This window comes from Zootoca vivipara, chromosome Z1 (assembly GCF_965207765.1).
Source record: "Zootoca vivipara chromosome Z1, rZooViv2.hap1.1, whole genome shotgun sequence".
NCBI lineage: Eukaryota > Metazoa > Chordata > Lepidosauria > Squamata > Lacertidae > Zootoca > Zootoca vivipara.
In genome coordinates, this window is record NC_142583.1 from 46,615,626 (window position 1) to 46,641,126 (window position 25,501).

Genomic DNA, 25,501 nt, shown 5'->3' on the forward strand with positions numbered 1-25,501 from the left:
CAGTGACCCACTGATTCCACCATTAAATTTAAAGAGATGCTATATATGCTACATACATGTCCCCATGAGCAAGACCTGCCCGCTTTTAAGTGTGAATTGTTAGAATAAGCAGTATCACTTGATGCTGATCCCGACAGATATTCTACAGGAACAGAGTGACGATGGCTTTTGGGGCTCAACCCCAGCAGGTGATTTACAATCCGCTGCCCAAAAGTGAGCTTGTGTACATCTCCACATAGTGGACCACCTTCTGATTTCTAAATGATAACAAATAGCAAGATTAATAACTCAGGAAACGTTGATGCCACCATTCTCCTTATCGTCTGGCCCTTCTCTTAGGTTTCCTTGCAGGTTCTCTTTGTATTCTTTCCCACAAACCTTGGCTCCCACATGGTCTACAAATGCAAGCAACTACAGTATGTATTACTGTTAACTCTAGAAAGATGTAGCAAAGTCATCTACTCTCCACTGATCCTGGTCCTGTTATTCCTGTACATAACCAAGCTGTCCCTCGCTTGACATCAACTAACTGGAATTTCTACTTGTGAGGGTCTGCAAATTGACACTGCTTTGCAGATAATCTTTGGACTAGGTTTAGGTTTGTTGTTTAAAACCGTGTTAGCCATCATTCCTGGCACAGGCCATACTAGCTGGGGCTGATGGGAATTGCTAGACTACAACATCCTGGGTCACTATGTTGGCTAACCCTAGAGCAGGCATCCCCAAACTTCGGCCCTCCAGATGTTTTGGACTACAATTCCCATCATCCCTGACCACTGGTCCTCTTAGCTAGGGATCATGGGAGTTGTAGGCCAAAACATCTGGAGGGCCGCAGGTTGGGGATGCCTGCGCTAGAGTCTTCAACAAATAATTTCTTTTTTAAAAAAGTACTACTGCACAGTAAATAAATTTCAGTAATGGGATAACTAGCTCTTTAATTTTAACTGAAGAGACCAATACTATGCATGCTTCTTTGGAAGTGAGCTTAATCCAATACCAACATTCAAAGAACTGTAAAACTAGTTCTGGGGGTCCAAAGAAACTTCTTTTCCTCTAAACAACAGTTCAGCAATTGAAACTATTCTAAAAGCAGTTTGTGCTATGTTCATTAGCTGTTCAAACAACACAAACACATTCCATTGAGCTTAATGAAAGCTCCTTGCAAGGGTCTGAGCCCACAAATGTAACTTGAATCATGCTGCACTCTGTTAATACATATTACAAAACTCTTATGTCTAAGCAAATATGCAGTATGCCAAGCTGCTATTTTGCTTCATGTATTGGAATTATATTTAAGATTTATTAATCAGTTTACTAACCACACTAACAGCAGGAGACATGGTATCAACTTCATCCTCATCTGATAGGTCAACCATGTTAACAGAGTTAAGGTCAGCAATGTCATCTAAATCTTCTTCTCCTGTCAATGTTGTAAGGGTATTCCCAAGGGCATTTAATCTTTTCCCAATGTTAGGATCCATGTGCACATCAATGCCACACATCTTCCATAGCACATTAAGAGTCCAAGTCCCAGCACTATTACTTTCTGTTTTAACAGAAAAAGGGGGTGGGAGAGAGCGCATCACATTTTTAATTTAGGTATGCAAAAACTAATATCTAGTATTTCACCAGCAGCTTAAGATATTTTTTCTCAGTTGTACTGTGCTTGATTAGAAACGTAATAGCAGTTTACCATATTCTGCAACACACATGCTGCATACTCTTGTCTTTTTGGCAGATGGGAAAAAAAGATAAAATAATGAAGGATTGTCACAGGAACAATAAAAAATGTGCAGTGCTTTCTTCAAATAGGCAATTAAACTTTATTTACTGTTGCTATTACTTTAACATTTACCTCAACATTTCTTATATTTTAACATTCTTATTCAAAGGCTGAACAGAATAATCACACACTGATTGTAGAGACCACAAGGGTCATCTAGTCCAACTCCCTGCAATGCAGGAATAGTTTGCTCAAACCCATGACCCCGAGATTAAAAGCTATACCAGCTTTTGTAACATTCTATAATGTTTTAATGCAACTGTTAAGAACCCCCCCCCAAAAAAAGGCTACAATTTGTTCCTGAATATAAATCTCCTGTATTAAAGACTGAGATGGGATGACAGATGCACAATAAAAAGGAAGAGTCGCACACAGAGACTAAAGCTGCTTTGAGATAAGTGCTGCTTTGAAATAGCTCTTACCTGCAGCTGCTTGCCCTGTTGTTCTTGAGCATACTTCATAGGTGCCATCTGGCACTACGCCTAAAGATATAAGAAAACTATAGTGAACCTACCATTTCACCACAAGGCTTTTTAGGTGAAACTTGCACTAATACATAATCATTTCCTAATGATATTTTGTTCTCCTGTGGTAGTTAAATAAACAGGAGTGGCTCAAGACTCTCCTTTCAGCAAATATAAGGACTCCTTCTGTCCACAGAATGGATTCTTTGTATATCAAAGATCAACCTTCCCTTCCTCCTGCAGTGCCCTGTGCCATCTCCCCACATGGTTTTTGGTTGGTTCCTCAACTCTGGTGAGCTTTTGGGGGGCATACAGGGTTGCGGGAAGAAGCAGGATCACTGAAAATCACTTCCCTCTATTAAATTGGCAGAAGTGGCCCATGCATGGAAATCTGTTCATGGGAAGACTGGACCCATCCCATTAATTTTCTTGAACTGGCATTTGGACATTTTTTACAGTAATACGAAATTCTTATTTCTGTATTCTTCTATATAGGGTAGGCATTCCTCCCCCCAAAAAATATATATAAGCACTTTTAGATGCCGTTTGTTCTGAAAGTGTCTGTCCGGTGATGGAAGGGTCCCATCAATTGAAAGAGACAGGAACCAGTTTCAGCAAACAGACGCCAACACATGTCCCCCATAAATCTGCTCTGAGAAGGACTTCTGAAGTCGTGTAGGACAGCAAAGGTGAGAGGGAATCGAGAAAAATTACTTCTCTCCCTGTTCCACTAGATAAGCCTTCCATCAGTGCTGACACACCACTGGATGATCCAGGAAATAAGAATTGTCTTACTTATTTCTCTAAACATGAAGGTGAAGTATTCCATGAATGCATCCCATCAGTACAAGTATTCCCACTTGAGCAATGAGACCCCCCTTTTTTCTCTCTTCCCTTGTGCATGCCCCACACCCTCCCCAAATATATTCCAGAGGGTTGGGGAAACCCTGAGAACAGATTTAGTAGGGGAAGGAGAGGAAGAGAGAGTTCTATTGTGCAAGCAGAAATCCTTGTGCTGAGAGAACGTTCATGGAACACTATGTAAGAAACACCTTATGCTTTTTGTGGAGCATCTCAAAATGTTCAGAATTAGCAATAGCCGAGACAATAAGATAAATGCTTACAGGCATTCATGACTAGATCTCCTCGCACTTCTGGCTTCCAGTCATCCCAGCTTGTTTCAAAGCCATCAGCAAAGCGAATGCAGAAGTTTTTAAAATGACCTTTGCTGACAAGAGACTCTGAAGAGCAGGCAGTAATTAAAGTACTTTCAATGGTCAGGACTAATGCAGAACCAGTGTCCAGATCAGCTGTATGATTAGACTGAAAAAAGCAAAGAACTATTGTATTAAAGTCTATTTCAGAAATAAGGCTGAATTCCTCACCCATAGTCATTTCTAGTTTCCCTTCTCTCTCTCTCTCTCTCTCTCACCCCCCCCCAAATTAACCTATATAAATTAGTATTTAATCAATAACTGGATCCCTGGCAGCTCTCTTAAGATCAACGCCTTACAGCAAATTCCTGCTTTTCATTACAAGCATGCACAAACTTGTAATTAAGCCTATCTTTATGAGTTTTAACTTTAATGGTTATTTCCTAATGTTAGTTATTTACTTTACAGTACCTAGCATTATCTAGTTTTACAAAACATCATTTTCATGGATAAATCCATGATAAGCAGCATTTTTAACAAGCTAGCATAAATCTAGAGGCTGCAACACAACATATATCTGGAAAAGGCACTTTTTCAGGTTCAAATCTAACATGAACTTCATAGGAATATATAGAGTGCTCTCACTAACATTCTACATTCTTTTACACATGGGGAAATACAGCTCATCAAAGGTTATTGAACACTTATTACTTACACAGTAACTCTGTTTTTCTTTCTGTCCCCCAAAATTAATCTTGTGGCCCTGCCTCTGAATCTGTACCAATATTAAAAGCATTACATTGATATGTTTTGGTCATTGAGATCTTTTAAAAGCAAAAGTATAACAAGATATGTATTGTATTCAACACTAAGTCACCCAGACCTTTTAGCTTTAGTTGTACTACAAAATTCAATTTTATGGTACATATCATACAATCCCAATTGTATCCATCATTATTAAACGACATACCATAGATAATTATTAAATTATGATATAACATTAAATATACATTCTTTCATTAATTTTAATCCATATCAATTGCAATTTATTAAATTATATGTTGTGTTTTCCTTATAAGACTTTAAGAGTGGTGTATCTTAACATCATCTAGGTCACATCATCTAGTTCCAACATCAGTGTAGATTTTTTTACACTGTGCTCTAATTTGCAAATCAAAAGCAGATGGACATAAAACATATGCTTCTCATTTATTTCAGCTGTACCATCACAATAATAAGAAAACTTCACTGCAGAATTTGGAGACAAATTTTAAAAAATTTCATTCTCTAACAAAGTGAATAAGGAACATCGCTCGTGATATGTGCTCTCTCTACAGCATATATACAACTTGCAGTACTAATTCAAGTTTCAGGGACTCAAAGGATTGGACTCAACTATTCTACTAGACATTGTAGACATTGAAATTAATGAACCAAAGTCGTGTTTACTAACGTCAATGGAACTATTCCAAGTAGGATTAGCAGTGAATACAACCTAAACTGATTACTTTATGAAATATTCACAGATTTAGTTTTTTAAAAGATGTACATCGTTAATGGTTACTATGTAGGTAAACTTTAAGATCTTATCAAATACTTAAAATAATTAATATTTAGAAAATAAATTAAATCTATAAATATTAGTAAAACGACAATGTTAATTATAATCTGAAAAACGTATTCCTAAAATTAAGATAAACCACTTGTAAGTCTTCAAACACTTCGACATACTCAGGTTTGAGATATCTAGCCATCAATGAAAAGGATTTCTGAAATTGCTGCGTTTTGTAGCTTCTCTCAAACAGTATTTATTACCCAGAGGTATACTGATACTACGAAGGTAAACTTCAATATCATTTAATTTTTAAAAATTATGTTATTTTCTTTAATACCTGTGGTGTGTTGGTGATGGGCAGGCAAATTCCCAAGTCATTAACTGTTAGCTGGAGGAAGAGTGTCCCAAAAGCTTGAGCAGATGTCTGCTGGATTCCAGGTAACATATCAACTATTTCCTTTGTAGCCATATGAATATCTTTATTCAAGGCCATTCTCTGTTCATTCCAGTTGTCATAAGCAGCCTTGTAGTTCAGCCAGAAAAGCACAGCTTAGCAAGGGGGGGAAATGTTTTCACTATTTTAGAACAAATTAATATAGAAAATCATTCTAAGTTCAGCTATAATAAATTGCTGTGCCCTGTCAGTTATTGAAGAGTTAGGAACACATGTTTCTCTCTCTTGTTCTGCTTCTGGACTACAATATATGTTAATATGGCAGGGAACCAAGACAACATGATTCCGGCTATTGGCCTTTTAATTAAAGTAATATTTCCTTGCCTAACCAGTTTTCAGTGCACACGTCTATTTTGGTAAAACAAAAACCAACACAATGTCTACTAGTACCTCTGTCAAAGGCCACAGGCTGAGCAAAAACAATTGGTCGGTTCAAAGTAATGAGCACAGCTTCTCGATCTGATGAACCGCTGATTTCTTCTCTCAGAGCATTTCTTAATCCAATTCTGGTTTTAAAATAAGCAACTTGATGGAAGTCTGATCCAGCTTCTTCATAAACCTTAAGACATTCCAAACATATCAACAGGGAGAAGACAGCAGAGCAAAAGACCAAGCTTGGCAGGATACAAAAGTAATAATTTTAAAACGGAGGTATTCTTAAACATACACTTATTGGTTAGGGACCAGAGTTGGAGCAGATTTGGGGGAGAACAGAAGACCAAAAAAGAAGTTGAGAGCACCTCATTTTGTGAGTGGAATTCCAGCTCCCTTTTCAGCTTTCTGTACCCCCTCTACGTCCACTCATTGAAGCTTTTCAGGATCCTGTTTACAGAAGGACACATGGGGATCTAATCCAAAGTTTTATAAAGCTGTGCTTAACATTTCCTTCTTCATTCCATTTTGAGAACCAGAAAATGTCACCAGCAGGCTGAAAAACCATAATTACTCACCTGATGTTTAACGATTTGTCCTAATGCCAGATTTAAGTCCACTTGGCATTTACCGAAGAGCTTTAGGTAGCTGGCACTACCAGGCATTGCTTTGGTTTGCAATCTATTTGAGAGCTCCAGTTCTATTAGTCCTGTTTCAAATCTTACAGCCCTCATAGATGGTGTGGTGGCTGTTACCTGGATACCCTAATAATGTAAGGGAAAGACTTTAAATACACACCTCGGTCTCTCAAACACATTTTTATAAACATATCATTTAAGAAACCTTCTGCCTTTCACAGTAGTTTCCATGAAAGGTAATAATTCCTTTGTTTGTTCCTTTAGTTTGGAAAATATTATTAGAGGAGGAAAACAAACCACTGATAGACATCCTAATACCCAAGAGATAACGAGATCCCCTGCATTGTCATTCATTATTCATTTCACAGTTCATTACAATATTACCACTGGCCACACTTGGAAGAACCCATGAATATCAAACATACCTTAAACTGCAGACTCAAAGAGTAGAGGAGAATCTTTGGCTTTTCTCCATCAGTTGTTCCATCATGTTCATTCCAAAGAGGAATAGGTTGCTCCCCTCCTGCATGTATAATTAAAACAACACGGTTCCAGAATTCAATTAAGCATTTGTCATTTCCACAAGATTAAGGCTGAGGGAGGGTTAAAAAAACACCACCACACCTATCCAACCTTCTAAATGCAACTGCCCAATATGATCCAGCTGTCACTTCTCCAGTCCCAAAGGTGAAACAAGATTTGAGAACTCAAGAGTAGTTGTAACAACAACAAATATTAAATGATTATGTAGTATTATAAATGGACAGACATTGTTTTCATAGTACCACAACCCATTCAAAACATTCTGGCATGTAAAAACGGCATACATTGACTTAGAGATAATTGCCACAACACACTGAATACTATTATATCTGACTAAAACAACAACAGCACAATTTTAATGACAACAAAGTAACTGTGCCATCTCTCCAACAATGAATGACATTTGGCAAGTGGTAGCACTGTTCAAGAAAATTACATAATAATAATAATAGAAATAGCTAGCTAGCCAGTGAAATTTTACAAAAACGCATTCCTACCAAAGGGTGGTATTTTAATATTAATCATTTCCGGAGCAGATTGACTAAAATCAATTTCAATTGGTCTATTCCGATTATATGACTTACAGTGGTACCTCGGTTTATGAACACAATTGGTTCCAGAAGTCTGTTCATAAACCGAAGTGTTCATAAACCGAAGCAAACTTTCCCATTAAAAATAATGGAAAGTGGATTAATCCGTTCCAGACGATGAAAAACACCCCCTAAAGCTTCAATTTAACATGAATTTCACTGTCTGCCAAGAGGTTTCCGAGGCGTATGGAGGCCTCCACGGAGGCATCGGAGCGTCCGCGACTGGGACGCAGCCACAGAAGCGCTCCGATGCCTTCACAGAGGCTAACTGTGTGGAAAGGAGCCCTGCGGCTGCAGCCGCGTCTCTTTCAAAGCGGGTGGGGGGGTCACTTTGGAAGCGCTTACCTCGCGCATAGAAAACAGCGGTGAGGGGCTTGGCTGCGCGGCGGTGGCGCTCGCAGCTCTCCTTCCCTCTCTACGTGGTGCCAGCCGGGCGACCTTTCTCCTCCTCAGAGCAGCCGCCACCACCACCAGGAGCCAGGACTGGCTGGGGTGGCTCGCGGTGCGCCTGGCTCTGGTTGGAGTGGCGGCGGCGGCAGCAGCAGCGGCTTCTCTCAAGCCCGAGCCTCTCCACTCTGCAGGAGCGCAACGGTGAAGGCCCGGCCTCGCTTCTCTTGACCCCTCCGCGAGGCCGGTCCTTCACCGTCGCGCTCCTGCGACGTCTCTCCACCTTCGCCGTCGCGCTAATGTGGAGAGGAGTCGCAGGAGCGCGACGACGAAGGCCCGCTTCTCAAGAGAAGTGGACCTTCGAGCTCCTGCGACGCCTCTCCACATTAGGTCCACTTCTCTTGAGCCGGCCTCGCGGAGGGCTCAAGAGAAGCGGGCCTTCGCCGTCACGCTCCTTCGACGCCACCGCCGCGCAGCCAAGCCCCTCACCGCTGTTTTCTATGCGCGAGGTAAGCGCTTCCAAAGTGACCCCCCCACCCGCTTTGAAAGAGACGCGGCTGCAGCCGCAGGGCTCCTTTCCACACAGTTAGCCTCCGTGAAGGCATCGGAGCACTTCTATGGCTGCGTCCCAGTCGCGGACGCTCCGATGCCTCCATGGAGGCCTCCATAGGCCTCGGAAACCTCGGGTTACTTACTTCCGGGTTTCGATGGTTCGTAAACCGAAAGTTCGTAACCCGAGGTGTTCGTAAACCAAGGTACCACTGTAGTTGGATATCACCCAGTGTGTAACTATTGCCTGCTTGTGTCTAATACAGCATAATGGAAACATCACAGTCCAAGTTTTTGGAATAAAATATGTGACTTCAGATACCATAAATAGTAGGAAGCAGCATTAGTGTGGAGCTCTGAGTGCTGACTTTAGTTTAGTAAAGTTTTCAAGCAGTTAGGCTTACCTGAGACTTTCTGTATAACTTCATTGACTTCTTTCATAAACACCTTCTGCACAAAAACCAAATGGTTCAAAAGGTCTGTTGTAAGATTATGCTCAAAGGACCCAACCTGGGAGGAAAGGGGAAAGCCTTTTAACAGATGTTGATTCATGATGAAGGGTTTGAAGCAAACAATAGACAAAATGTAACATTTATTTTTGAGATGGAAGAATTTCTAAAACTAAAATGCACACAACTCAAGATACAATATAGTTAGGAAGATTTATGTTGCAAAACCTGAAATGTAAGGAGCCACATAGTTGAAGCAGAACTGTTTCAGACATCTTATGGTTACATAAGCACGATCATAAAAATATATTGTTATGTAAACTTTAAATATACAGGCATAATGTATAAATGCTAATGCTTTTATTGGAAAAAAATCAGACTAGCTTGCTATTTACATCTGATTCTATCAGTAATTTTAATGCATATTTTATCTAAACCACTGTGAGGCTTTGATGATTAAGTTGCATATAAATCCTGTTAAAATAAAAATGATAAATAAAATATATATACTACATACCTCAGCTACACAGCGCAAATAATTTCCCTGGAGATAGTAACCTTGCTTAGTAGGCAACTCATCTATACTCCATATTTGATCTGAATAGGTATCATGTTCTTCCATTATGTATTTGCCTGACATAGTGACAGGAGGAAGATTAAGACTGGCTGAAGGAGGTATGGTAGACATATCAGTGGCAGAGACTTTGGAAGTGAACCGCAACCTGTGATTTGGCAGCTCAAATGTAAACATTGTTTGTGCACCTGTGAAAAGAAAACGGTCAATTGACCAGTCTACATTAATGCACTGCAGTTATAGAAACAGTCATCCACTTCCTACTTGTCATGCCAATGCTATCCCTTCCCCTTGACGAGGCTGGATTTCAACAGTTTTTATCTCATCTCATTCCTCAGAGGGTATGGAAATTATGCAAGTGCAAGGGAGGTATGCCTACCAGCTGTCCCAAAACACAACCATTACCATACTGGCCCAAATATAAGCCACACCTGAATATAAGCCACACCTTTAAAATTTAAAGGGGGGGGGAAGACAATACCCAAATATAAGCCACTTCCTTAAAATTTGGCAGGCACTCGCACCCGTTCCGTTTTACCATATGCCTGTTTCAGCAGCGATATAGTAAAAGACCATTTTTGTAAGGTCCAAATTTAAGGCACACTTTAACTTTTCATGGTCAGAATTTGGGGGGAAAGGGATGCTTATACTGAGGCCAAAACAGTACTTTTTAGAACCTATTCTATTCCATTAATAGCTATTTCACTCCATTAACAAGCTAAAAATAAACAATAGAAATCAATGAACAAAGTACACTGCATATGCAATATTAAGAGAATATATCAGGTTCATATTTAAATATTTGAGAGTTAAACCCCCAAACTTTTTTGTTTCATGCCATTCAAACTTCACTGAAGACCTTACTGTATATTGCATACAAAATATTACATATTGTATGTTTCCGAGCACAATTCAAAGTGTTGGTACTGACCTTTAAAGCCCTAAACGGCCTCGGTCCTGTCTCCACCCCCACCAATCAGCCCGGACACTGAGATCCAGCACCGAGGGCCTTCTGGTGGTTCCCTCGTTGCGAGAAGCCAAGTTGCAGGGAACCAGACAGAGGGCCTTCTCGGTAGTGGCACCCGCCCTGTGGAACGCCCTCCCAGGAGATGTCAAGGCAATAAGTAACTATTTTACTTTTAGAAGACAACTGAAGGCGGCCCTGTTTAGGGAAGTTTTTAATGTTTGATGCTGTACTGTTTTTAATATTCGGTTGGAAGCCGCCCAGAGTGGCTGGGGAAACCCAGCCAGATGGGCGGGGTATAAATATATTATTATTATTATTATTATTATTATTATTATTATTATTATTATTATCTATTTTAAAATCCTTCCTGAGTGTGGCCATAGTAATTCAAGCAGCCACTAAAATGTGAACTAATGACACTTTGTTGTGACGCAGAACTCCTCTCTTTACAAAAGCAAAACAGACAACTGTCGTTTAGTGATTTAGCTACTTTCCACACACAAAATCAATGCATTTTTTTAAAACCTAGAACATTCCCACATGTGCCAACCAACCTGGGAACACCCCCCAATATGAAGCAAATGTTACCTGTCATTCCATGACTTCTCATTCTTCCCATCTTGTATTCTGCTTTCAAAGATGGCAGCAGTGCTGCTCCAATCGCAATTCCATCAATCATGGCACTGAATTTAAGAACTATGGGCTTCTTTTCCAAACCTTCTGGCAACTGTGGAAACTCATTGGTTTCTATCGGTGTCTGATTTACACTTGTGGGTGTTTTTTCTGCAGGCATTGGTGTTGCAATATCTTCTTTTGTAGGCTGGGCACTATTTTTTTTTAAAAAAAGAATACCAATTACTGGATATTAAAAAAACATTTTAACATATGAGCTTGAGCATGCAAATTTAGTTCACCCTAGCAACCAAGTCAAGCCTCCAAATAGACACATATATCAACTGCAATACTCACACTACGGTTGGCTGTCTGATGAGGTCAGAGATTTGTTTTGAGAGCTGATGAGAGCTGCGTACCATCATGCTGTGTAGTGTAGCTGGGTGCTGAGGAATGTTGATGCTAATAGCCCCGACTTTGAAGACTGCAGCATTGTTTGTTTTCAGCCCCCTTTGGGCACTATAAAGAGCCTGTGATTTGGCAATGCTACATTTCACCACAGTTCTAAGAAGAAGAAGAAACTTGTTTACATGTTTTAAAATACAAAGCCGCTCTAGTGAATCATCTTGCATCATCAGTTAAATTTATCAGCAATTCACGCTGTAACCCTATCCTCACTTACCTAAGAGTAAACTCCACTGAACTAAATGGGACTTACTTCAGGGTAGAGGTGTATATGGTTGCATAGTTGCAGAGAATAATAGTCAATTTTCATATTACATGGGAGATTCCTGTTCCAGGAACCTAAACTGAAGCTGACAATTGTGGCTAGATATCAAAGAACCACAGCAAATTAAGGATGGATAACTGCATGACTATTGTCAACTGATACAGTCATTTGCTTTAATGGCGTGCAGGGGCATAAACAGCTAAATAATTCCAATCATTTAAAAAAAACACACCACACTCTGGGCAAAAAGACGACACACACATACTATCATGCAAATCTCCCAGTAAAGGATTTTATTTGACTTCAGCTGCTGTTTAAGAAGATAACCTTTCCAATATCTAATTTCAAACAGACAAATAGATTACCTAATAAGAACACTGAAATATATCTTTCCCCACTAAAATGCAAGCTTCAATGAAAACTTTGTGGCTATTTTATGTTTCTGAAGTAAGCAGAAAAAGAGCAAATGCAATATATTTTAAATAGAAAAATAAAGAAAACTTGAAACACAGTTATTTCATCACAGTTGACTGACATGTATGAATGACAAATACTACTTGTACCATAGTACCATAAAGTACATATCTGTACTTTAAATATTCTTTCCAATTTTCTTGGGGATCAATAAGCCAACATTTCATATTTTCAACCAAGACATAAGTATACAAAACGTTATCTATCAAAATAAGACTCTGCAAGTATTGGCTCCGGCAAGGAGAAATTTCCCCTGTACTTGCCTTTCAAATACCTGCAGCCAAAACCTAATACTCTCACAAGTTTTGTGAACTGCACTCATTATATAGAAAAAATTGTGAAACATTTCATTGAAATTTACCGTACTTTTGTGTATGTGGTTTAGAAAGGCAGCCTTAGTTGAAATACTTGATCTTAAATGGTCTTGTTTAGAGACCAATTGCTTAGATCAAAGGTGGTGAATCTCTTGCCTCTGGGTCTATTTAGATCCACCAGATCACCTCATTTGACCCTGTGAGGCTGTTTTGGCCAAGCTGTGCCACCTGCTGTACACCTGACAGTTTATATGATGCCATGTGAGGGGCAGGTAAAGGAAAAGCTTGGACAAAAGAGGTTTTGCAGGCACCTACAAAGCTCTTCCCCCAGTACTTGCCCAGTATTAGTCCTGTGCTTAGCACTTCCCAAGTGTCAGGCACAGAGCTTGCAAAGGCCATGACATCACTTTCCAAGCAACCAACCATTAGCTGTTGAGTGATTGGGAAGTACTGCACAAAGGGCTTTGCAAGCTTCCTCTGGAAAGAAAAAAACACATTCTGTTTTGAAAATGAATTTCTTTTCTTTCCAAAGGAAGCAGTATGTATTTAAAGTGCTGGAAAAATTTGAACATTTTTTCTTTCATTCCAGAGAAGCAGTTATTGTGTAAAGTGCTTTGAATACAAACTGCTTTCTCTGCAGATGGGAAATGCTCCAGTTTGGGGAGCATTTTGTCTTCTGCAGAGATTTCAAAGGGCCTTTTGGAAGCCACCCCCTCTGTACCAATTAGCTGACTGGTGGTCCTGAAAGAACATCTTGAAAGCAAGTTGATTTATCTATCAGCTGATCATCGATGACTGGTGACCTCCATTGGACTTTGAGAAGTGCCAATCAACTATCATCATTAATGATTTCAGCTGATCAACAGGTAAGTGGTCCCACTGACCTGTCAAACTTGGCCTATGAAGGGTGGGTAAGGTAAGGCTCTAGCTTGCCAGCTGGATCCAGTTTTCCCACCTCTGGTTCAGATGAAAAATAACTCTTTCCATCAGTGGTTGAGCATATGCCCGCGCTGCCCAGGGCGTGGCATGCTACCGAGGGGGGGCGTGGCACGGAGGGTGCCCTCCAGGTGCAGGATAGCCGGGGATGGAGTGAGCCGCTGATGGCGGACATTTGGCGTGCCGCCCGCCTGCGACTGCCAAATGTTACCCCCCCTCAGCGAAGATACCCAGGTCGGTCCGCCCCCACCACATACGCCTTCCTCTGCCCCTGCTTTCCATACACTGCTTTCATAAGCCAAATATCCAAAATTCATAAGCCAAAATATCTCTCACACAAAGCTGCTCTGAATCATACTTTGTGTCAGTTATATTGTCCGAAAGAAGAGTTCAATTTCACCTTGGTGATATCCATCAGTTCCTTAGGTAACCTGAACCTAATGCTTTTTCTTTATTTCTGTGCAACATCGAGAGTTTTCATGACAGCTTTTAAGAATAAAGTTTAACTGCATGATCACAAGTTATTTGGTTTGTCAACTTCCTTGACTCATGTAGCAGAGACCTAAGCAGGTAAATATCTAAGTCAGGCTTCCTCAACCTTGGCCCTCCAGACGATTTCAGCCTACAACTCCCATGATCCCTAGCTAGCAGGACCAGTTGTCAGGGATGGTGGGAATTGTAGTCTCAAAACATCTGGAGGGCCGAGGTTGAGGAAGCCTGATCTAAGTCCACAACACCACAGTTTAGGCTTCTGCCACTTGAGGTGTGTTTGTGTATGTGTGCACTGCAAAATCTAGTACCTCCAAAGCACAGCACAACTGTGGGGATGAAACCCAGCCCACCTATCCAGCTCCAATATCAAGAAAAGGGCTCCATCTTGTTATTCTTACTAGAGGGAGGCATTCACGTAAAAAGCAAAATTGTAGACTCTGGAAGCATGGAGTCTCTAACTCCCATACTGAGTTGCCTTTACACTTTTATTTTTAAAAGCTGAGGTGGGCCCACCCACCCATTGCTGAATACATAAAGTCATTACTGACATGTTAGCAGCTTGCATAACTTTGTGGAGAATCATAAGGTAAGATATAAAATCAATCTAATTTATCTGGGTTGTCATCATAGATCTGACATATTACAGTCTATATTAGTGACTCTAGATAAATAGTTTGTGATTAGGGAAGAAAACCCTGTTTCAAAACTATTTTATGTTATTGAGCAAAAATAAAATACTTAACCCAGAGCATTTCTAATATAGGCTGATCAATATACTATATCAATTTGATTTCATGTTAATTACAATTAAGGCGCAGCTGGTTACATTAAACACAAAAGACACATCTTAGCTACACTACACACAGTGTTAACTGCAAGCCATTTAAACATAATGTGACATACAGAAATTCTTGTTTGGCTGTGCTTGTTGGTGATGTAGGGAAATCCTCCAGTCTACGAGTGAAGATTGGAAGAAAGCAAAACAAAAACAAAGCAAAATAAAGAACAGTCATGCAGAAGAATTAGTCATATTTGTAACCCACAATAAGACCAATTGTCTGGAAATACTATTTTTTAAGCAATGGCATTTTGCAAGCATGGGGGATCCAAGTAATGCTCAGCAAACCCATTCATTTCAGTGCAGATAACATTTCTGCCTGTTCAAAAAGGGTATATGCAGAGCTGTTCCTGCCCCAGTTGGGAATAAGGAAGTCAACTCATGCAAGAGCCTCTTGGTCCCATTGGAGCACACGCTATACCAGGCATCCCCAAACTTCAGCCCTTCAGATGTTTTGGACTACAATTCCCATCTTCCCTGACCACTGGTCCTGTTAGCTAGGGATCATGGGAGTTGTAGACCAAAACATCTGGAGGGCAGCAGTTTGGGGATGCCTGTTATACTATCAACAGAAGCAACAACTACACTTTGAACCAACTTTTCGTTGCTTCTTGTGAAAAAGTTCAGCTATCCTTCATGACAGGACAAACTTTACTTGCATATGTTAAATTCATATTTATCTACAAACTATTGGGACTAATACAGATTCTGAAAGTTTGTTGGTGATGAAAATGCTGCCAAAAATAAAGAGTACTATTTCATATAGTACATAAAACACAGGAAAATGGTTTGTAGTGTCTCGCTATTCTAGTTTAAGTGCTGAGATGTATGACAATATCATGCAATTACAAGTGTGTGACTATTAAAAATGTGAATGTATTAGTAAAATCATTCAAGATGCTCATGCAGAAAAGGTGGGTAGATTTGTTGTTTTAAACACCCAAGCGCAAATATAAAGTGAAACAATATATAGGAAGTTCAGATTGTCTTATAAGATGCAAGTATAAAGAACCCAGCATTAAAAAAACAAATTGCTGTTCTAAGAATTACTGTACACAGTGGATCTGTCAAGATAGAATAATATGAAAGGATATTGAAACTAAGTACAAAAATTTACACAAGTCATTTTTTTCATATAAATATGCATATAACATAGAATCATAAAATTGTAGGATTGGAAGGGACCCCAACGGTCATCTAGTCCAACCCCATGCAATGCTGGAATGTCATTTTCATCCAGTCACAAAAAACTGTACATAATTCAAATAGTTATAATAATGATAATAAAATGAACAGTAGTATAAAAGAAATGGGACTGGGGATAGTTTGAAACTGATAAAAGCTTTTTGGTTAAATATATGCAATAAAATAGGTCAAAGGGTAAAATACTCAGGGAGATCCTTTTAGGTTTATAAAAGGTGGCTGGTTTGACACACTTCAATGATGATGCAAAATCTGCTGGAAAAAAACAGTCTTGACTATGGAAAATATTCTGTCCATTTCCTACTACGAACTAGCTGCTCAGAAATACTGTGCAATGCTATTAATATTTAATTTTAGTCATCTCATATTATTATACTTTTATGCAGTTATATCTAAATGCTTGAAGCCTGACAGAAGAGTACACAAAGGCATTTCTTTCTCATCACCTTGTCAGTTTTAGCTTACTTACATATCACAGCTCCTTGTAATCCAGTCAGATAAAAGCTTTAAAAGAGGAGGACGGGCTATAACAGGCATAACTGCTATTTAGAGAATATGTATCACTTTTTAAATTGTACACTCACTGGATATTTGGTGTGATCCCTTCCAGAAGGACAATATTAACACCACCTATATGAGCAGTAGCACATGTCTCAGTCATCCTCTGATGCAGTACATCTTCAAACAGAAAAAGACAAAACACAAATGTGTTTGTTGTAGTACAAAAATATGTATTTCTTGCATGCATATTTGTGTTGGAAAGGCAACAGGCAAAGCATAAGAAAGATGCTGTTAAATTTTAATTCTAGAACAGGGGTTGCCAACATAGGTAGGTGTGCATGTGCTCGCAGAGTTCTTTTCCTGTAGCCCACAGGGGTCCCTGTCCCTACTGAAATTTGGCTTCAAAGATACATTCTGCTGTAACCAGTAGTGCAGGCTGCTGTGTTTGGTTGCAGGGTATGTGTGGTGCCCATAAGAGCTTCTTCAGTCTGCAAATGTGCCCAAAAAAGTTGGCAACTCCTGTGCTAGAAGATATTTATCGTTATCACTGTGGTAAAAGCTAAACCACCTAGAAATAATTTTACTACGACAGTGGCATGCTATGAACATTTTAATTTAAATAAATATTTTACACTAATTTAATTGAATTTTTCTGCTTACTTAAGTTTGGCTGGGCATTTTCTCTCTCTCTCTCTGTTACTGTGTATTTCAGTAGCAAAAAGAGGATAATCAAAAAATGATCTGATTATATCACAGACACTTTGCAAAAATTATATATAAATTCGACAAAACAAGTATGTGTTTCTACAGATAATTCTTCTACCTTTCATTTTTTCTTTGAGTGTAAAACTGCCATGGATTCTCTTCAGTTCTGATTCCATCGTTAGCCCACCAATATCCGCTTCAAGATGTGTGCGATTTACCATGCCTATTCCAAAGACTATCAGGGTCACATGCTGAGGTTCAGATGTGACCAAACTGCGTTTCCTCTGTGTTCTACTTAAGCTGCTGTTATCCTGCTCATTTTCAAATGCAACCCTACATGCAGGTTCAGTAGGGCTCCGAACACCTACAAGAAAATGCATCAGATCAGGAAGTATTTAGGCAAAATTGACAAGACCAGAACCTACAATTACTTTATTCATCAAAAGATTCACATGCTACACTTATGTATAAATGTTATCAGGGCAGTTACTGCAGCAATACTCTGCTAAATTCAATACAGATATTATACACTGCCTATTAAGCCTGTATAAGTGTTAAGAATAATGCATGTTCCATATCTTCAAAAACTCTTACCTGCTGGATAAAACGTTTCAGAAGATTTTTCTAAAATCCCTGTTGGATCAGATATAAGAGAATAAAAGTTCAACAGTTTATACATATTTTGCCAGCACTCTGCAGAAGGTTCACTCTGCTCTGACACTGTAATTGAATCAGAGTCGTCCATATGAATGGTCACATGATCAACAACATCCTTTGAACCTTTCCTGGATACTTTAGAAGTTCTTCTTTCTGATCTCCCAAGTGAATTTTTGTTTCGAGATTCTCTTTTATTGTTCTCATTGTTTGATCGCTTGTTTTTTGCATTGTTCACTCTGTTGACACCATTGAGACTCCCGCGAGAGCTGCGACTGAAGTCAGAGGAACGAAAATCTCTGTGTTTGCGGGTTTTGAAGGTGGGCGTTGGAGAAGCTGAACCAGCCGTGTATCTGCTGAGTTTGATGTCTGTCTGCGTAGCTTTGATGTCATCTATCATGGTACTGAACTGATGAATAAGACGAACCAGTGCCATATCTACATGCTGGCTTATAGACTGACATGAGATTGTAAAATTGCAATGGAAGGTACTATAATGACGTTTGTTAAAGTCATGAAAAGCAAGGGCATTGGTGGAGTTTTGAGGTGTGCTCACTGACTTCTCCATTATAACAGCACTGATGCTAAAAGTTTCCAACATTAATGCTGGTTTGAATTCAAGGGGAGGAAGATTGACTGCTCCTTGCCTAAGAAAGAAATACAAAACATTTTTAAGATTCTTCAACAGCTAAGTGTTAAAAGTACTCACTGGAAGGACAGACCATGAAGCTGAGGCTCCAATACTTTGGCCACCTCATGAGAAGAGAAGACTCCCTGGAAAAGACCCTGATGTTGGGAAAGATGGAGGGCACAAGGAGAAGGGGACGACAGAGGACAAGATGGTTGGACAGTGTTTTCGAAGCTACGAACATGAGTTTGACCAAACTGAGGGAGGCAGTGCAAGACAGGAGTGCCTGGCGTGCTATGGTCCATGGGGTCACGAAGAGTCGGACACGACTAAACGACTAAACAACAACAAACAAAAGTGTTAAAATCATTCTCTTTTTGAAGGCTATCCCTTCATATATTTTGTTTAAGATATTAGGGAAGAGCCATAGTTCAGTGGTAGAGCAAATGTTTTGCATACAGAAGGTCCCAGCTTCAATAACTGGCATCTTAAGGAAGGCCTGAACCATGGAGAGCAATTGTACATCAGTTTAGACAATACTGAGCTAAACAGACCAATAGTCTAATTCAGTACAGTTGTACCTTGGGTTGACGAATGCCTTGCGACTTGAACGTTTTGACTCCTGAACACCGCAAACTCGGAAGTGAGTGTTCCGGTTTGCGAACATTCTTTGGAACCTGAACATCTGAAGCGGCTTCCGAACATTTTGGAAGTCAAAATGTTTGACTTCCGAGCTACGACTGTATACATATACAAGTATCTTTGTGACTGCTGACACTCTCAAGGAACTCAATGTCACATATTGACGCGAAGTATTAAGTTTTAAATTTTGCACTGTTCTGCTTGTAAGCTTCTGTTGATGGGCATTTTATCCACCCAAGCAGCCTAATGTTTTAAACAAATTTATTCTAAGGTTAAAATTTAAAAGCTGCAATTGTAACTTCAACTCTTAACTATTTTTCAGTTCATAATTTTCTTAAAGTCTATTATTAAATTATTTTTGACTTGTTAAGAAAAAAGAAAAAAGAAAACAGACAGAAAAGAGTAGAATGAAGTGATTAAGCAATATGTTCATGCTCTTTAATGCTGAATGGATTCGTGTAACTTGACTACTATACCTTCGGGCTCTTTTGCTTCTTCTCTCTTTTGCTGTATCTGAATCCACAATATCTGCCCTAAGGCAATCCAGAGTCCCTGAGAATGAAAGATGCTCTCCGAAGTACATCCTGTAGCACAGTGGCACTGCATCCTGAGACTGAATTCCTGTGTGGCTTAGAAGTGGTTTGAAAACAACCTATTAAAAATAGAATCAAGTTATTTCTTTAGAGCTATAAAAATTGCTCAACACCTGCAGAAAACATAGCTGCAATCTTAAAAGCACCTCTCATATTTTAAGCATTTCAAAATGACAGTATTATTGGAATAATATAGACTGTTCAAATCAGTGTGTAGTCCAAATCAGAGAGAAAAACATACATTTGTAAAAACCAGGCTCAAGACACAAGTGCTCTCTGTTCCTCTCTTTCTTTGATGTGAATTCCGTCTCCATTCCATCTGAGTATAAAAAAACCCTTCGTTTGAGCAGGAGACTGTGACAAACCCCTCCCTGAACCAGGGAATTCCACCAGGTGTTGGTCCGGGATAGGCAAGTTCAAGAACATGGCAGTAACCTTGATGAGAAAAGCAACCCCAATAAATTGGGTGGTTGCCCTGCCCATGAGGGTCCGTGTTTTGAGTCAGGTTGGTGTAAGTGTCCATGAACCACATCCCCTGTATGATGTCTCTGTGCCACACAGCCTCTCGCTCCAGGTTAGCCTGCCATGAGGGTTATGTGTACAGCCTGTTTCAGCAAACAATCTTTCCCCTCAAAGCTGGAAAGATGGCACTGGCTGCAATGCAGGCAAGGGGGCAGGGGGAGGAAGATGGAGAGAAGCAGATGATTAACTGCGGAGGAGAGAGGCAGCCAAGTGAATGGAGAGGTATGAATAATGCTGCCTTTCAAGGAAGGATTAAGGAGGGGTTAAAGAAGAAAGGGGGCTTCACTACCTCACTGCCATGCTGACATCAGAGAGAGCCTAGCACAAACAGTACCTGCCCTGCGCATCTGCCACTACTGCAGGAGACCCAGCATCCAGGCATGAGAACAGGCTATTGCTGTGGCAGCAGTGGGATTTGTGCCAGCACAGTCACCCTCTCCCTCCCCCACCCTATTTTTGGATGAGACCCCTGATGTTCAGTTTCTGTCCAGCTCCTCCTGAGGAAAATACCTGATAGTTAGGGGCCATAATCTCTCTTTCCCCGTGCCCTTGTAATCTGCAAACCCTGTGAGATAACTCCGCTATACCCCAGGGGTCTATAGCTCACACAGTGGGAAGCGCTGGTCTAGATCAATGCTCTCTATGCATGTGCACAGGTGCCTTCCATTCTCTGCTTAGGAGAGCTGCCAGACTCGCCTCATTTCAGTGGCCTACTGCTCTCATGGCCCAATATCAGCAGTGCGTGATATGCCTTCAGTTATTCTGGGATGGCAAGATATAATTATTATTGATTTCAAAGGTTGTCATTTCATAACGAGATGCTGGTGAGACATCGCAAATTGATTCAGAGAAAGAATCTTTTATGGATTGGGGGGGGGGCGAAATGTAATACTGGAGCAGCTAAAATGTTACCATAATTGGACACTGGGGCAACTATTCTAGCTCCTTCTTTTGTTTCTTGGATAAGGAGTTTATCCTCCAGTTTTAAAGGCAAAACACTCACCTGGGCATCTGCAAGTTGAACTGCAGGAAATCCCTGGTTACCTTCCTCGATGCCAGCAATGTCATCCTGACTTGTACTGTGCTGTGAATGTGTACCATCCAATGTGTTCTGATCACTGGACAATACTGTATTGAAGTCAGATGCTGACGGTATAGTCGGAAGATTTGGAGTTACCCCTACAAAATAGTTCCTGCATTAATTATCCAGCAGCATACACAGTGCTAAAATATGTAAAGCTGTTTAGTTTACTGAGCAAGAGGAGAAATAAATTCAAGTCAGGGAAGAGGGACATTTTTATGATACAGAACCAATTCCAGCTGGCATTTCACCTACTCACAGAGGAGGAGGAACTGAAGCATGAAAATGACCAGCTGCAAGCTGTATTCCAGCTGGTGAAAATCATATTTAAAAACTGTACCCTTCGGTGCCTGGAGTCTGTGCCACCTTTGTTTATAAGGACAGCATGATAAATGGCCTTAAGTCTCCAATCATTTGGCAAAGCAAAACATCTTGACACAAATATCAAGTGACCCCTAAGGGTCCCTTTCCAACTCTACAATTCTATGATTCTAATAACTGCTTTATCTTCACCCTTTTATTTTTGAGAAGGGTAATTAATGGCTGGCCTTTCTTCAAGAAATCAAATGCCTGAAGTTGCCATTCTGGTTTTTCACAACTCATGGCCTTGATAGCAACTTCATGTTCACAGATGGTGTATCTCTGAAAACCAGATGTTGGGGAACAAACAATGGGGGAAGCCCTGCTTGTGGGTTTCTGGAAGTATCTAGTGAGTTCTGCTGGGAATGTAATACTGGACAGGATAAATCAGTACAGTGGTCCCTCGACTTACGAATTTAATCCGAATGCACATTCGTAGGTCAAAAAATGTGTAAGTCGAAAAAAGCGGTTTCCCATAGGAATGCACTGGAAACGGAAAAATTAGTAAGTCGAGTAAACCGCATCTAAAATTCGTAAGTCGAGAAAACCCCATCTAAACCGCAAGGGTTTTCCTTTCAGATGTCAAAAAAAAGTAAGCATGCGGCCATTTTTTTTCATTCATAACTCGAAATTTTGTAAGTCGAGTACTTTGTAAGTCGAGGGACCACTGTAGTTCAATCCAGCAGAACTCTTAGAATTATAGAATTGTAGCGATGGAAGAGACTACGAGGGTTATCTTGTCCAACCTTCTGAAATGCAGGAATCTCAACTAAAGCATCTATGACAGATGACCATCCAACCTCTGCTTAAAAACCTCAAATGAGAGTCCACAACCTTCCTGATGTTTAGTTGGAATCTCATTTATTGTAACCTGAAGCCATTGGCTTGAGTCCCACCCTATGGAGCAGGAAAAAACAAGCTCGCTCCAGCTTATGTTTCTACTTTGTCTGCATGTAGCAGCCCATGCCTGAAATTTATCAGATTCAGTTAGCAACCAAAGAAGAACAGTCAGCTCCTTAAGTATTTCATAAGAACTGCATACAATAGTCAATATTCAAGCAAACACTGAATTTCAGATCAGTACCTGTTGGCAGACTATTGTGTGCAGATTTGGTGATGGGAGACTCTTGAACCACACCTCCTCTGTTGCCCACAGCATTTGACATCCAGTTATAGAAACTCACAGAAGATGGTTCCGATAGTAAAGGATGTTCAGATAACATTTCAGTGGGCATGGTGTTCACTAGGATATAAAATAACAATTTGGGAATGAAGGGGGGGAAAGAAGACACAGATCAGACCCAGTCATTTGCCCATACCTCTCACTGAGCTAACAGTTCTTCCTTCCTGTGCTTAAATGAGCACTTTTATCAGTATGTCACTGATCTGAAGGTATTAATATTTTATCCTCCTGCCTCTGAAAATTATTCGCTATTATTCTCTTCTGCTCTTTTGCAGAGAAATGCATTGGTGCTAATTAGTGTGCTTAAAACAGTACATTTTGACTATGCAAAAATCTGTGCACACATTTCTATTGTTGAACATCAGTAACCGTCAACAGAGCGTTAAAAATATGACTGCAAAAATAAGATTTCTACTTGTTCATCAGACAATGGTCCAGTCATTAGAGTGAATCCCTCACTGAAGACCTTTCTTGGAAGGAAGACTTGTCTGAGGAACAGACTAGGAGGCAGCTAGCATTTCCTTATTAGTCTCAGTTACTACTGATAAAGTTAAAATGCTTTAGGTCTTTCCTTTTCTTAGTATATCTTAGCAGTAGTGTTTGAGCTAGGTAAAGGGACCCCTGACCATTAGGTCCAGTCGTGACCGACTCTGGGGTTGCGGCGCTCATCTAGCGTTATTGGCCGAGGGAGCCGGCGTACAGCTTCTGGGTCATGTGGCCAGCATGACTAAGCCGCTTCTGGTGAACCAGAGCAGTGCACGGAAACACTGTTTACCTTCCCGCCGGAGCGGTACCTATATATCTACTTGCACTTTGACGTGTTTACGAACTGCTAGGTTGGCAGGAGCAGGGACTAAGCAACGGGAGCTCACCCAGTCGCAGGGATTCAAACCACTGACCTTCTGATCAGCAAGCCCTAGGCTCTGTGGTTTAACCCATAGTGCCACCCGCCTCCCCTTGAGCTAGGTAATATAATGCTATTTCAATAGGAACTATGAAAGAAGAGGGAGGTGATTTTTTGTCTAGCCCTTGCTGAGTTTTTATCCAAAGGGCAAAGGGAACGTTGAGCTTTACAGGAGTGTATAGATGTCCTCAAGTGGAATTTGAGCTGAAGAAAGCAATGGGAAGACTTCAGAGGGCCAGGACACATCACTACCAACAGGTGATGTGCTACAAGTACCGGTATGTCACAAAACAAAGTCCTTGAGAAGAGCAACAACTATCAAACTACTGAAGAAGAGGAGGAAGAAGAGGGGGGAGGGGGGAGTAGTAGTTTGGATTTGATATCCCACTTTATCACTACCCTAAGGAGTCTCAAAGCGGCTAACATTCTCCTTTCCCTTCCTCCCCCACAACAAACACTCTGTGAGGTGAGTGGGGCTGAGAGACTTCAGAGAAGTGTGACTAGCCCAAGGTCACCCAGCAGCTGCATGTGGAGGAGCGGAGACGCGAACCCGGTTCCCCAGATTATGAGTCTACCGCTCTTAACCACTACAAAAGACAACAAAAAAACCTACAGAATTATGCCCATTGGGGACAAATAATAAAGTAAAAAGTAAAGGACCCCTGGACAGTTAAGTCCAGTCAAAGGCGACTATGGGGTGTAGCACTCATCTTGCTTTTCAGGCCAAGGAAGCTAGCGTTTGTCCTCAGACAGCTTTCCTGGTCATGTGGCCAGCATAACTAAACTGCTTCTGGCACAAAGGGACACTGTGACAAGTGTCAGAGAGCACAGAAAGGCCGTTTAGCTTCCCACCATAGCAGTACCTATTTATCTACTTGCATTGGTATACTTTTGAGCTGCTAGGTTGGCAGAAGCTGGGACAGAGCAATGGGAGCTCACCCCGTCACGTGGATTTGAACTGCCAACCTTCCAATCAGCAAGCCCAAGAGGCTCAGTGGTTTCGACCACAACACCACCTGCTCCCTATAAATAATAATAATAATAATAATACAACACAATACTATCTCAACTATGCACAAACAACAGACCCAAAAAATATAGAAGCCTGAGGAGGAGAGAAGGAAGAGAAAGAATGGAATTCACTGTCCGCTTTCAAGAAAAGACAAGAGGAATGAGGCTTCAGAGAAAATGAGTGTGTCCTTTGAAACAACAGTGTTTCTGCCTTCAAGCACTCGGGGTAGCATACATTCCACCTGAGGACATCTTACACTTAAGGAGGAAAGAACATCAACCTTAGTGTCTGGGCGATTGGAAGGCAACAAGTAGGCAACATCAATTTTGTGAAATTAAGCTATCAATCAACACTTTCACGGCTAGAACTGAACCAAAATACAAGCATTCTGTACCTGCCCTTGTTAAAGAACTACTTTTAGGGGCTGCAGCACTTCTTTGAGGGGTCCCTTCCAAGAGATTGTGTAGACTAGGAAAACTTCCTGTCAAGTAACTGAGTAGGCTCTCTTTTCTTGGACTTTCTTTGATAAGCAGCCCAGAACGACCAGCATGTACCGGAGAGTCTGTAGCTGTATCTCCACTAGTGTAGCTCAGGGAGTGATATGGATGGATACCCTGAAATGTAAACATAGGCATTGC

The 25,501-nt window shown here is 40.6% G+C and overlaps 1 protein-coding gene across 20 annotated transcripts in view; it reads right to left on the reverse strand.

Annotated features, from left to right (window-relative positions):
- Positions 1-25,501, reverse strand: part of BLTP1 (bridge-like lipid transfer protein family member 1) — a 118,226-nt gene that overhangs the window by 26,296 nt on the left and 66,429 nt on the right. For 9 of the 20 annotated variants that reach the window (XM_088660365.1, XM_035114182.3, XM_088660363.1 and 6 more), the window contains exons 42-62: positions 25,258-25,477; positions 22,849-23,007; positions 21,327-21,502; positions 19,685-19,860; positions 17,879-18,585; positions 17,403-17,648; positions 16,663-16,756; positions 14,941-14,991; positions 11,449-11,655; positions 11,068-11,306; positions 9,456-9,700; positions 8,894-8,999; positions 6,846-6,943; positions 6,361-6,546; positions 5,801-5,969; positions 5,294-5,505; positions 4,117-4,176; positions 3,372-3,570; positions 2,206-2,265; positions 1,320-1,546; positions 57-257 (exon numbers count right to left, since the gene is read on the reverse strand). In XM_088660365.1, the coding sequence (XP_088516491.1) occupies positions 57-257; positions 1,320-1,546; positions 2,206-2,265; positions 3,372-3,570; positions 4,117-4,176; positions 5,294-5,505; positions 5,801-5,969; positions 6,361-6,546; positions 6,846-6,943; positions 8,894-8,999; positions 9,456-9,700; positions 11,068-11,306; positions 11,449-11,655; positions 14,941-14,991; positions 16,663-16,756; positions 17,403-17,648; positions 17,879-18,585; positions 19,685-19,860; positions 21,327-21,502; positions 22,849-23,007; positions 25,258-25,477 (4,038 nt within the window). The remainder of the gene's footprint in view (positions 1-56; positions 258-1,319; positions 1,547-2,205; positions 2,266-3,371; positions 3,571-4,116; positions 4,177-5,293; positions 5,506-5,800; positions 5,970-6,360; positions 6,547-6,845; positions 6,944-8,893; positions 9,000-9,455; positions 9,701-11,067; positions 11,307-11,448; positions 11,656-14,940; positions 14,992-16,662; positions 16,757-17,402; positions 17,649-17,878; positions 18,586-19,684; positions 19,861-21,326; positions 21,503-22,848; positions 23,008-25,257; positions 25,478-25,501) is intronic. The other 11 variants (XM_035114185.3, XM_088660369.1, XM_035114183.3 and 8 more) reach the window with 5 other exon arrangements.